The following is a 12,117-nucleotide window of genomic DNA, read 5'->3' on the forward strand; positions in this document are numbered from 1 at the left end:
GAGTAGCTGTTATACTAGTGGAAGCCAGATGGCCAGGTATTGGCAATGGCCAGGGAAATCCCAAGCTGGCTCCATAGCCAGTGGCTAGGGAAGAGAAAGGTCAAGTAGACTGATAAAAATTGTACTTCAACTGCCCTTATTCATAGATACAACTTTCCTAACAGTCTCACTCTCTACCAGTCCCATATCCACAACCTACTCACAGGCTTCAAGCAGCAGGACCTTGCTACATTTGCCCTAAATCTCCACATTGCAGCAGCTCCACCCTGTCCCCTCAGCTCCTCCAATAATGACCTTTTTTTTTTTTTTTTTTTGAGACGGAGTTTCCCTCTTGTTACCCAGGCTGGAGTGCAATGGCGCGATCTCGGCTCACCGCAACCTCCGCCTCCTGGGTTCAGGCAATTCTCCTGCCTCAGCCTCCCGAGTAGCTGGGATTACAGGCACGCACCACCATGCCCAGCTAAGTTTTTGTATTTTTGGTAGAGACGGGGTTTCACCATGTTGACCAGGACGGTCTTGACCTCGTGATCCACCCGCCTCGGCCTCCCAAAGTGCTGGGATTACAGGCTTGAGCCACCGCGCCCGGCCAATAATGACCTTTTTTAAAACTCTCTTCCCTGACTGCTATATTTACACATAAATTCCCTAGTGTTACTGAAGCTTCAGAGCTGCTGCCTGTATACTATAATGTAACAAAAATAGCCTTGATGGCCAAATATAAATATGATTTCAAGATCTACCACAGTCCTAGAAAATAAGCTTTATGGGCTGTGAATGGTACCATGAAGGTTTCTCAAGAACCGTATCTGGTTCCCTGTATTCAGGTAACCACGAGTTTGTGCTTTGGGAAGAATGCAGAGGGCTGTAAAAATTCAGGAGGCTTATTTAAGCCTTGCCCTCTTTAAAATTTATTTCATTCTTATTTTAGTGTTTAGTTCGGGTTCTAGTCTTAGCAGTGTTGTATGGTTACAATCTACTCTTCTGTTTCCTCAACAAGTTGCAAATAACACAAACTTCTCACAAAAATGATTTTAAAATGACTCTGGAAAAAAAATTTAATCTGAATTGCAAGTAAATGTGTTTGTGTAGATCAGGATTAATGGGTTTCTGCTTCTCCCCCCATCAGAGCTCTCCTCTAGCACACCCAATGACAAGCCCAAAGGGCTTCCACATCATCTCTGTTGCATCAAGAAGCCAAGATGCTTCTCCTGATAATGTCTGTCCTCCTGCTGATAGTGCTGCTGGTGTGTATACATTTCTTTTCTGATGCCTCACTCTCTGAGTCACTCATTTCCACATCGGGGACATACCCGTCATTCTCATTGTCAGATTTTAATTTGCTTTTTGCCCTTTCCTTGGCTGGAACTCGGCCTAAGCCCAAATATGGGTAGTCTGAGTGCTGGTGGCAGGCCCCCTCATGGGCCTCTCCCTGCTGCTGCCGTTCCCCCTTCTTTGGAATCCGGAATCCTCCCCAGTTTTTCACTGGGCTGGCAGGTGTTGTAGGCACTTTGACTGTGGTCTGATTATAGTTTACTTTGATTAGGGAGCCATTGCACTTGGGCACGATCTCCTTCCTTGTGCCAGGTGCTGACTGCCCCACTCCAGGGGAGGTGGCAGCTCTTGTGTTGTCCAGGTGCCTCTGGGACACATCTGTGGACCTGAGAGGCTTGTGACTCTGTTTAAAAGATTTGTCCTTTAAGTCTCCTTTAATGAGATCACAATGAAAACGATTGTCTCTTCTTTTCCCGTGGTCTGGCATCACCACACCATTTTTCTGTTGTGCTGATATGAGACGTGCTTCTGCAAAGGTCTTTTCAATACCCAGAAAGTTTTCTGGGACCACCATCCCCTCCCTTCTACCACACAGGTCTGGCTGCTTCAGCAGGGTTTTGCCTTCACTTCCAGTGCTATTCTGCAAAGGATCTCGCTTATGGGGCTTTTTCAGTGAATGAACCAAGGAAGTACCCATTTGTTTTCTGAAGAATGCAGAATGCCACTTCAGGTCCTCTATCTTGGGAGCATCAGGGCCCACAGAAGGACTGTTAAACAAAAGCATGTTTTCCAGTGAGGAGGAGGAGCAGGAAGAAGAAGGCACACCTAGGAACATAGAACAAATAAACAAAAATTACAGCAGAAGCAAATTCAAAAGAATAAACTTCTAGACCCTTAGTGTGGCCCAATTTATGTGAACTCCCCACCCAACAATACAATGCCAAGTTTGTACAAATTTGGTTTTTATAGTAAAGATATGACCTGCCTTGAAAACCTGCATTTCGTCTGCAGATTCAGTATGCCCCATTTTCTAAAACAGCTGAAGCTCACATAATTTTTCATAAAACTGTTACTCTTCAAATAATACATGTTCCTCCAAAGTAACTGATCTGATTTTCAAAGGGGACTCCATGCAGAACCCATCAGGTGCCTGATGGCTGCCTCTGCCCCCTTCCTGGTTACAGAACAGCCACTGCGCCACACTTCTCCACTGTCCAGTCTTATGCCTCCCACACGAGACTGAGTGTACCCAAAAAGCAAGTACTGGGGCTTCTAAGTTTCTCTAAAGTGTCTATACCCTCAACAGGGTTATTGTGAGGATAAATACATGTAAACGTGAAATGAATAAAGGAAATGTTTAAAATAATTACTGATATATCATAAGTGTTCCAAAAAATACTCACTATTATTATGTGCAAAATACTTTTGTGGGATTCAACTGAACTGTCATTCAACTTGAAGTAAGTTAAACTGATGTTTTTTAATATTTTTATGCAAATCTCAGTAAGACTAAATTCCACAGCATTACCTAGTAAAAGTTCACATTTCATGAAATAATATTAATCCTCGTCACTTGATAATGCACCTTGACATTTTCTATTATACTTTATTTTTAATGCTTGCCATGACCCACTGAATTCATCTCACAACTCACTAATGAGTTGTTACCCCAATGGGTGAATTCACAGCACAGTAGAGTTCATCATAAAGACCATGATTCTGCAGCAGCCTCAAGATCATCTCGCAAGAGCAAGTCTCATGTTTTCTGTCTCCCATAAGATATGAACCACCAAGAAAACAAGGTTCAGCCCCGTATGAGACAGGAGGCCATGAGAACCTAGTGCTCACCAGACACAAACACTGCAAGCAAATGAAACATAGCTAGCGACTCAGAACACAGAGCTGTCATGACCACAGGAGGAGGTATTTTACAACCTGCTGGTTTGGAAATGCCTGCTTTCTCAAGAATCAATCATTCGAATCAACCTTCACATCACACTGAATATATTTCTTTTACTCCATCACCTGCCATGGGAAAAGAGAATGGTTAAGAGGCTAACATTTTCTGAACTCTGATTTCTATCTCCTTGACTGTAACCCATGTCTCTAAAGAGCCTCCAACTCATGACCCTCCCCCCATATGCACTGTTTCCACTGAGGACACTCTCACTCAGCCAAATAACCCTACCCACTCTCAGAATCACACAGTTTAAACCATGGACCCTAAATGACACATAAATCACGACCATCTGCTCTACTGCAGACAGGAGACAGCCTTTAGGCATAAATAAGAACACAACTGAAGCCTTGGTCTGGAAAAAGAAAAAAAAAGCACCTAAAGGGTTTTGGGAGCTTTACTCAGCAGCATCCTCCAGGAAGATGAATGTTTTCAACTGATCATACCTATGGTTCTCATCTCAGAATGAAAGGAGGATTTGTTTTCGTTTTCTGAAACAGTAGGAAGATAGTAAGACTTCTGAATGCACATCTACATTACAACTATGTTACCACAAAACAACTCCCAAACTTACTATCATTCGCTCACCCAGTAAAATCCTCAGCCATGAAATGCAAAAACCTGCCTACAATATCCACGAGAAATAACTTGAATGAAATCAGATGAAAATGCTCTTTATGGCTTATTTTTACAGGTAATCACTCATTACATAATGCCTTAAGAGTTGCAGAAAGCCCTCCGATGGCACAACTCCACAGACACAACTTGCATTAGTGATCCCAGCTCAGCATTTGCTGGCTGTAGGCTCGATGATCTGCACCAGATAGTCTTCCAAGGGCATTAAATAGATCTCATTTATTTGTCTTCAAGTAGGAATCATGAAGAGAGAGTTCACTGTAGAGACTCTGAATCAAACTACTTTTACATATGACACCCTACTTAGAAAATTTATTTTTAAAATCTTAACAAACTCCAAGTTGCAGCTAATGATAAACACTTGATTCATCTGGAAAATACTTAATCATGGGAAGAAAATATCTAGGATATCAATAAGTTATTGCATTCAAACTATGTAACACTTCAAGAACATCATTTAAACCTCCCTAAACTTTTTATTTGTTCAGCTGACCCAGCTCCCTCTAGTTGCACATAACTGGTTAGATAAACCAGAATTTGGACTGAGGGCAACAGGTTATAACAACTTACTTTTTGTCTCTATATGCTGTAATAATCTAGATAGAGTGACAAAAAGCCACAAATGCACAAAAACAAGAGTGTATCAACTATGATTGCACAACGCAAGCACCAAGAATGGTACTGCTATAACTTTAAACAGTAGTCCAAGGCAGGAGAGAGGCTCACTGTCTTCCAATGAAGTCCAGTTGAAGAGCTGCCTGGTCCCTAATGCTGCCTGATGCACACTCAACTCTCCTTCACTGAAATGCTTATACTGCCTACTTGTGGGGGCTTATGATCACAGAATGCAGTGCTAAAACACCCTTAAGAGGTCTTGATTCTAGAATAAACTTTAAGATCAATACAGAGGTTAAACAACCTGCCCAACTTGATCTTTGCCCTTGATCTCCAAGTAACTGATGTATTCTCTAGAGTAGAGGAAGCATATACCCCAGTTTTCTTTTTATGTTTGTCTAGCCCAGGGCAATATAAAATGGAAGACAATAAATTTTGGTGTTCAATCTCAGTAATATTCAACAATCCATTTACACCAAAAAAGCCTACCGTGAACATTATATAAAAATGGACTGCATCTTAAGTACAGTCTTAAGATATATTTACCATATTTACCATGTTACAGATAGAGCCCAAGGCTGAACATAAACCTGTTAGGTATCCCCATTATATGTTTGCCAAGTACTATGTAACGTATAAATCACTTTTCATTTCAGTCAATTCCAAGAGGTAGCTTGAGAGATCCCCATTTTGCACATGAAGAAACTGGGGAGACTCAAAGACTTGCATCTGTTTGATCAGTAAGCAGAGAACATAGGAATCCACCCATACTTATAGAGGGCAAATTCATAGCTTTTTCCCTTAACCATGATGCCTCAAATTAAAGACCTCCTTTAAATATGAACATGTATGCTTCTTAAATTCTTCTATAAGAAAATTAAGAAATTATTATTTCTTCCTCAACAGTGTTAAAGCTTACAAACCCCTGCCCTATACTTTCACCTACCAGGGCTTAATGCATACCTGAAACTCTTTCTTGCTCCAAGAGCTTAGTGTAAAGATTGAATATCTGTTCCTGGACTTTGCACACGGACCGTTTAATCTTTTCCCTGCGGGTCACCATGTAAGTGAGGTTCCGAACCTAGAATGTAGAGAATAAAGATTCTAAGTAAGCAATACAGTATATAACAGTACCTTGGTGCTTTTTAAATTTCTTTGCCTAAGAGGAATTACTCCTACTAGGGCCTTGACAGATATTTGAAATCAGTATGTACTTTGAACATTTTATCCAATCTCTAATCTCCTTTTGGGTAGATAAGGATTCCACATATACCCCTTAACATAGGCAGCAGCAACACTGACGAGGGTTAGGGACACAGGATTGGGAGGGACACGTAGAGAACTCATACAGAAGTCCTGCCTCCACCACACCTAACCCATCCCGGCAGAGGAAAGTCAAAACTTGCGACCTCTTGGACTTTGCTTATTAATGCATCAATATCGTCTGTCACTTGGATGGCCAACAGCTTTAGAACAGTTCAAAAGCCACTTCTGCACTTTGAGTATCTTCTGAAGGCTGAACTAGGTAAACATGGGGCCAAGGGTCATCAGAATGGAGCCCCCTGCACCAGAACAACTGGAAGACCAAATGGTTACCAAGAATCCTAATAAATGTCTTTGTCAACTGCACACTGAACTCACTGAAATGCCTAGAGCTAGCAGGTAGCTTATATGTTGCTATGAGGTGTCCGAATGCCTAGGAAACTTCCAACTTTCAATGATTTGCTGGTTGACATCTCTAGGCCAGTAGTTCTCTGTATCATTAGTTGAAAAACTGGTATTTCCCCTCTCCTGATTTGTTTTTAACTGAAAAGACCCAGTGCTAAGAGTTGGCTCTACTTCCTATCTGATGTGTGACTGCTTTGGATTACAAAACCCTAACCCATGCTCAGTAACCAGTATTTAGATTTGTTCCCCGCCTGTCATCACTTAATACACAAAATTTAAAGCATTTGTCTCTAAACTCCCTTAATCCTTCAGTCCTAAAATCTTCTACTGGTCAACCTGACTAGATTACATGGGACTGAAAACACAGATGTCAAACACAGCATGCCAAATACACAATTAAACCCTTTCTCAGGAATATATGGACAAGACCTCCTAAGTCATCTCAGTGGCAGGAGTGAAAAGCGACCATGTTTCCCATTAGCTCCTACAGGCATGCCTTCGCTTCCCTAAATAATCCCATTATCAGCAAACTCTTCCCCTGCCACCTTTATAGTTTTTTTCCCCATAAACTCAACAAAGTGGTATTACCCTACTTTAAGTGGAAAAAGTCCAAAGGTCACCAACCTTTTCTTTTGGCAGTGAAGACAGCAACAAGCATCAACAAACCTTGTGAAGACACACAAGATTTTGTACCCTGGTGTAAAGCGTCAGTATAGACTAAACCCTAACAATTGCAGTTGTGCTCAAGGCAGTCTCATTTATAAGATGCTATGAAGCCATGAGAGACAGAATACAACCTTTCACATTTGAATAGCGGTAAAAATCTCCTGACCTAAAAAGGAAAATGCCAAGTCAGTCTTCTCCCCCTAATCAATTCACTTTCAGGATCTTCCCATCTTTATTTCTGTATCAATCCCTTATAGTACTATTTCCTGTCTTAAATTATTTTAAAATTAAAGAATTGAGAATAAAAACACTCCCTGATGGTAAATATTACATGGGTGTCAAACAGCCTAGTTAAGGTAGTCTCTTCCCTTCTCTGACAGCTGCACACCCTCACACCAAGAAGCAGGTGTCCTTTATACAAATCCTGACCAACTTGGGAATGGAAGTGGCTAACAGACTACTCTCTTTGATAATATGGTTCTACCCAGGGGAGATTAAGAGTGAAGCTCAAGAATGAGGGATCAGACCTAGATCCATAGTAGATTCAAAACTTCTAGGAAACAGAACTGCTTTTACATTAACAAGGAATCTGACTACTGTAAATAAAAAATGGAAACAAATTCTGACATCTTAAGAGCAGACAGGTTGCTCTCATATTCAAATCAGATGTGTAATAGAGATACTTGCATCTCCCTTAGTTGAAATTATCCTTGAAAATAGAAAATAAGGAAGCCAGGGAATTTTAACTTTGTATATTATTCAAATTTAATTTTGGTAGCTTTGACCATACTATGGCTGCTAAGTAGAAAAATCGCACTCCTATTCCTCATGATCTGATGGGAAGTATCTAATGTAAACCCAAAACACAAAGACCATGGTTGTCAATCCGAACAAATCAGCCCCCGACTAACTAGACTAACTACACTTTAGAGCAGTGAGGACTCTAACTAAACCTGACTCTCTCTTATGCATAAAGCTCCCTACAGGACAACGCTCAGCCACCCCCACCTGCAGAGCTGAACTGATGCTCACCCTTCCTCAAAACACATCCAGCTTGTTCCTTCCTGCACCAGTTCCACCATGCTCCCTCCCCTGCTTTATCTTCTCCAACTGTCCTCAAGGAGGTATCTGAAAAAAACACTTAAACCATCTCCAGGTGCACTTTCATACCACCTTAAACCTGATCATCACTTTCCCCTAAAGCAGTGTTCCCAAACAGAAATGTGGGTACCCACGAAACAGAATCACCCTTTGGAGGTGGGGTCCATGTATTTGCATTCCTAAGTTTCCAGGTGAGGGAAACACCCTAAGGACCACTGCTCTTAAGAAATCAAAAAGTGGTTTCAGTTTTCTTGAATCCAAAACTGCAACACTGAAATTGAACACGCCTTTTGTTCGGGGACACTGTAGCCTCTACCCGATTTTCAAAGGTGATCATTCCACTGAGTGTCTAGACGACCATCCCCCAGGACTTGACCACTTTCCGTAACACTAGCCAGAGTGCAGAGGTAGCATGTCTCTATCTGAGTAAGTCCTCATTTGCTGAACTCACATTTACTGCATCTTTTAGGGAAAAGGAATGAGAGTGAAGCGGCAGCCATGGGAATTTGACATGGCTACCCACATCAGCAACTGTGTCTTCTTAAAAGTTGAGGACTCCCAAGCCCTCCTGAAATCTCCTGTCACCTAACTTCCAGATCCAGAACTGGTGCCCATTGTGCAATGCCCTGAGTTGTGTGTTTGCAGGAAAGAGCAGTCACCATAATCACTCAGTTGTCTGTTTTCTAATGATGGCTACTCATTTCAGTCTCGGAATAATTATATGCCTTGATTGTAGTCACATGTATTAAATGATTTTTGAGGATCTGCTATAAACTGATATTGTGTGAAATAAACAGAAAACTAACTTACTTGAGAAAAAAGTTGGTAGTAATTTTTTTTTTATTGTCACCCCTGCCCTGATACACTTGCTGTTTATAATTACAAGTAAGTGCAACTCTCTGAGCATGGCAAAGATGTCAATTTTTTAATGCCTCCACCAACACAGGCATCATGGCAAATTTGGGGTAGGACATTTTTTTTTTTTTTTTCATTACAATAAGCCAATTTCAAACTGAGTCGAAGGATAGGTGTAGTGGCTCCTGCCTGTAATCCCAACACTGTGGGAAGCCAAGGCAGGTAGATCACTTGAGGTCAGGAGTTCAAGACCAGCCTGACCAACATAGTGAAACCCTGTATTTACTAAAAATACAAAAATTAGCCAGGCATGGTGGCATACACCTGTAGTCCCAGCTACTCATGAGGCTGAGGCAGGAGAAACACTTGAACCTGGGAGGCGGAGGCTGCAATGAGCGGAGATCACCACTGCACTCCAGCCTGGGCAACAAAGCAAAACTCCATCTCAAAAAAATAAACTGAATCCAAATTCCCTAAAGTTCCTTAGGCTTTTTAATAAAGTGAATGTAAGTAATGCCACACACACACACATACAAATCCTGATTTATTCCCTGTTTCTCATACATCATTGGCATTGTTCTACTTAAACAGTGACAGTGATGACTCCAAAAAAATGTTTAGATTTAGAAGTGCATGTTAATCTGAGTAACTTAAGTACAGAAAAGAGTTAGTACACCACAAGCATTTTCTACACTTTTATTTTGTGGTGATTGTGAGACAAACACAGTCCAAACAATAGACTTCTTGTCCTCCCCTCCCAACAACTATCTGGCTCCATAGCTCATGCACCACAATTACAGCAGGTGTCGGGCTGGCATAAAGGCTTCTCACCAGGATTCCAGTTTATCCTTCTCAATCTTTTTCTCATCTCTAACAAAAATGCCACACATACATGTGTTTTTGAGAGGCAAAGTCATACTTACACTCACCACCAGGGGGCGTATGGGAGCACAAAAGCCTCACAAACCTGTTCCAGGCTCCGGCCTCCTCCAGGGCTCGAATCCGCGGCCTTCCCAGGAATCCTAACATGGTCTGGGAAGGGGCATCACAAATACGCTGGCACTCGGTCATGTACTAAAAAGGAGCTCTAATGCTCACTTTAAGACTTTCACTTCTACATCATCTCTAACAGGGCCATGCAGGTCTCCATGAGATCGGGCTTTTTTGGTCCAGTAGTTTCCGAGTCTATCCCTGTTCTTTGCCCACACTCCCATTTCAAATCATCTATGAGTCTCTCCCAGGCAGGTTAATCACTCCCCACTAATAAGTGAGCAGATTGGGGGAGATGTGTTAACTGTTTCAGGCCACTTGGGTACCTTTCAGTGCAGACTGCTTCAGGCCAGAAACCCTGGCTCCCATCTCTTTCACACTAATGAATTTAATGAGTAGCCAGCAGCCAGGAGAGTTGATGTGGAAGATGCTCTAAGAGCATCCCCAATTAGCAAGCCTCAGCCAGAAACTAGCTACAGGGAACAGGAGACCCTGGGGGGAGGGAGCTCACTCCTCATTATTCCTGTAGCAGGAAGGGAAGTCCAGTCCGGACTCCAGAGGTGATGGAAAGTGGGGGAGGCACAAAAGCAGCAAACAGCGGAAGGAAGTGCCAGCAGCTGAGGCTAAGCAGCCAACAGCCACAACATTCCTCAATCTCAGTGTGACAACACATCTGTAGCGTGCTGAGCATGACTGGGGCTCCTCAGACAGATCTGACACTCCTGTGTGTCAGGAATCCCACCCACGCTCACACAGAGACACATAACAGAGACATGGATGGACACGGGACACACACACTTGCACATACACACAAACCTCAGTGATGACCTAGTACCTCACTGCCAGGATTATCTTCTGTAACAGATATGCATGTATACATACAGCTCATGCACACACATCAGCACCCACGGCCTGCTTTGCTCTGCGACAGTACTGGGAATGCCCCTATGAATTACCCAAGAAACAAAGCAGGAGCCAGTGAGCAGCCATGCTTAGCTCTCCTTCTTAAGCCCAGCACCGGCACCTAGAGTTTCCCTGGAATGAACAAGAAATTTTCCTATCTCTGGCCCCCTCCATTATAAATTAAATCCGTTTTGGTTTTCTAAATCAGTCTGTAAACAATCATGAGTCAACTCCTTGGGTCATTTTCCTGGGGCTCAGTTCACTCTAGATCTAGAACGGAGTAGGGGTGGGGAAGATACACCCCCCTTGACCTTACAAAACAGTAAAGATTAATGGGAAAGTGTTTTAAAAAAAGAAAATCACAAAGAAGCTCCCCACTCAGTGGCAGTTTTGCACATATGTACAATGAGTTTACCGGCCCATAAATATTTTTAACCAACACAACCTCATGCTGTGGTGTGTACAAGGGTCTGAGAGTATATGACTGGCTATCATTTCTTGCTCTGGGCGAGCGTTTGCCTCTTTGCATCTTCTTCTCTAAGTCACTATAAGGTGTCAGTGTCAATCATTACCCTCTCCAGGTCCTGCCGCAGATGCGTGAACAGCTGCAGCCTCCTAAACAAGACATCCTGCTCCCGCTTGGCTAGATTGTCCTCTTCGTCTTTCTTTGGGGTGATCAGGGGCTTGTTGAAGTTGACCTTCCTCTTCAACTTCCAGTACTGGTATAGGAAATCCACTACTTCCTCCGGCAGCCGCAGAGCCCTGGCAACATCCAGCAAGTTGACAAAGGTGTAGAACTCATCCTCCAACTGCTGCAGCTTCTGCTTACGGACACTCACCCGGTGAGCCTCTTCCCGGTTTTGCTCAAGGCTGGCAAAGGGCTCCAGGGGATTACGGGGGGAACACTCAGGGGCCCCATTCTCCTGTGCAGCCCCCTTGCCAAGACTCTCCTCGGGTTTCCTGTGTGAGCTGTGCTTTGGGCAATAGGACTTGAACTTGACTTCATCATTCTCTGCTAAGATGGTCTTCATCTCCAGGCCTCGTTCAAAAGCACAGGTCACATGGAAGGCCGTGCGGCAGTTCTTCACAGAGCACTGGTAAGAACACACAAAGAACATAGAATAGACCATTACAGAGAAATCATGGCAGAAGGCCCGCAGTGCTAGGCACCCCATGTACACATGCACAGAAGAGCCATGCTTCAAGCATGTCCTGTGACAGGAAGTTGTACATGGATTAACCCTGGATGATCATGTCATGTTTTTAAGAGGTAAGGCTTGGGAATTTTTTGTAGAGACTGGGTCTCCCTATGTTGCCCAGGCTGGTCTCCAACTCTTGGGCAAAAGAGATCCGCCTGTCTCAGCCTCCCAAAGTGCTGGGATTACAGGCATGAGCCACCACACCCAGCCAAGTCTTCAAATTTAAGGGCACTCTTCAGATGAAAGGTTTTAATC

The 12,117-nt window shown here is 43.0% G+C and overlaps 1 protein-coding gene across 9 annotated transcripts in view; it reads right to left on the reverse strand.

Moving 5' to 3' along the window:
- Window positions 1-465: 465 nt before the first annotated feature.
- Window positions 466-12,117, reverse strand: part of JADE1 (jade family PHD finger 1) — a 63,711-nt gene continuing 52,059 nt past the window's right edge. For 7 of the 9 annotated variants that reach the window (XM_008992708.4, XM_008992709.4, XM_008992710.5 and 4 more), the window contains exons 9-11: window positions 11,236-11,757; window positions 5,444-5,561; window positions 466-2,097 (exon numbers count right to left, since the gene is read on the reverse strand). In XM_008992708.4, the coding sequence (XP_008990956.1) occupies window positions 1,187-2,097; window positions 5,444-5,561; window positions 11,236-11,757 (1,551 nt within the window). In that variant the 3' untranslated portion in view covers window positions 466-1,186. Of the gene's footprint in view, window positions 2,098-3,120; window positions 3,298-3,601; window positions 3,721-5,443; window positions 5,562-11,235; window positions 11,758-12,117 lie in introns of those variants that run through there. The other 2 variants (XR_013532889.1, XM_078366492.1) reach the window with 2 other exon arrangements.

This window comes from Callithrix jacchus, chromosome 3, assembly GCF_049354715.1.
Source record: "Callithrix jacchus isolate 240 chromosome 3, calJac240_pri, whole genome shotgun sequence".
In the NCBI taxonomy this organism is placed as follows: domain Eukaryota; kingdom Metazoa; phylum Chordata; class Mammalia; order Primates; family Cebidae; genus Callithrix; species Callithrix jacchus.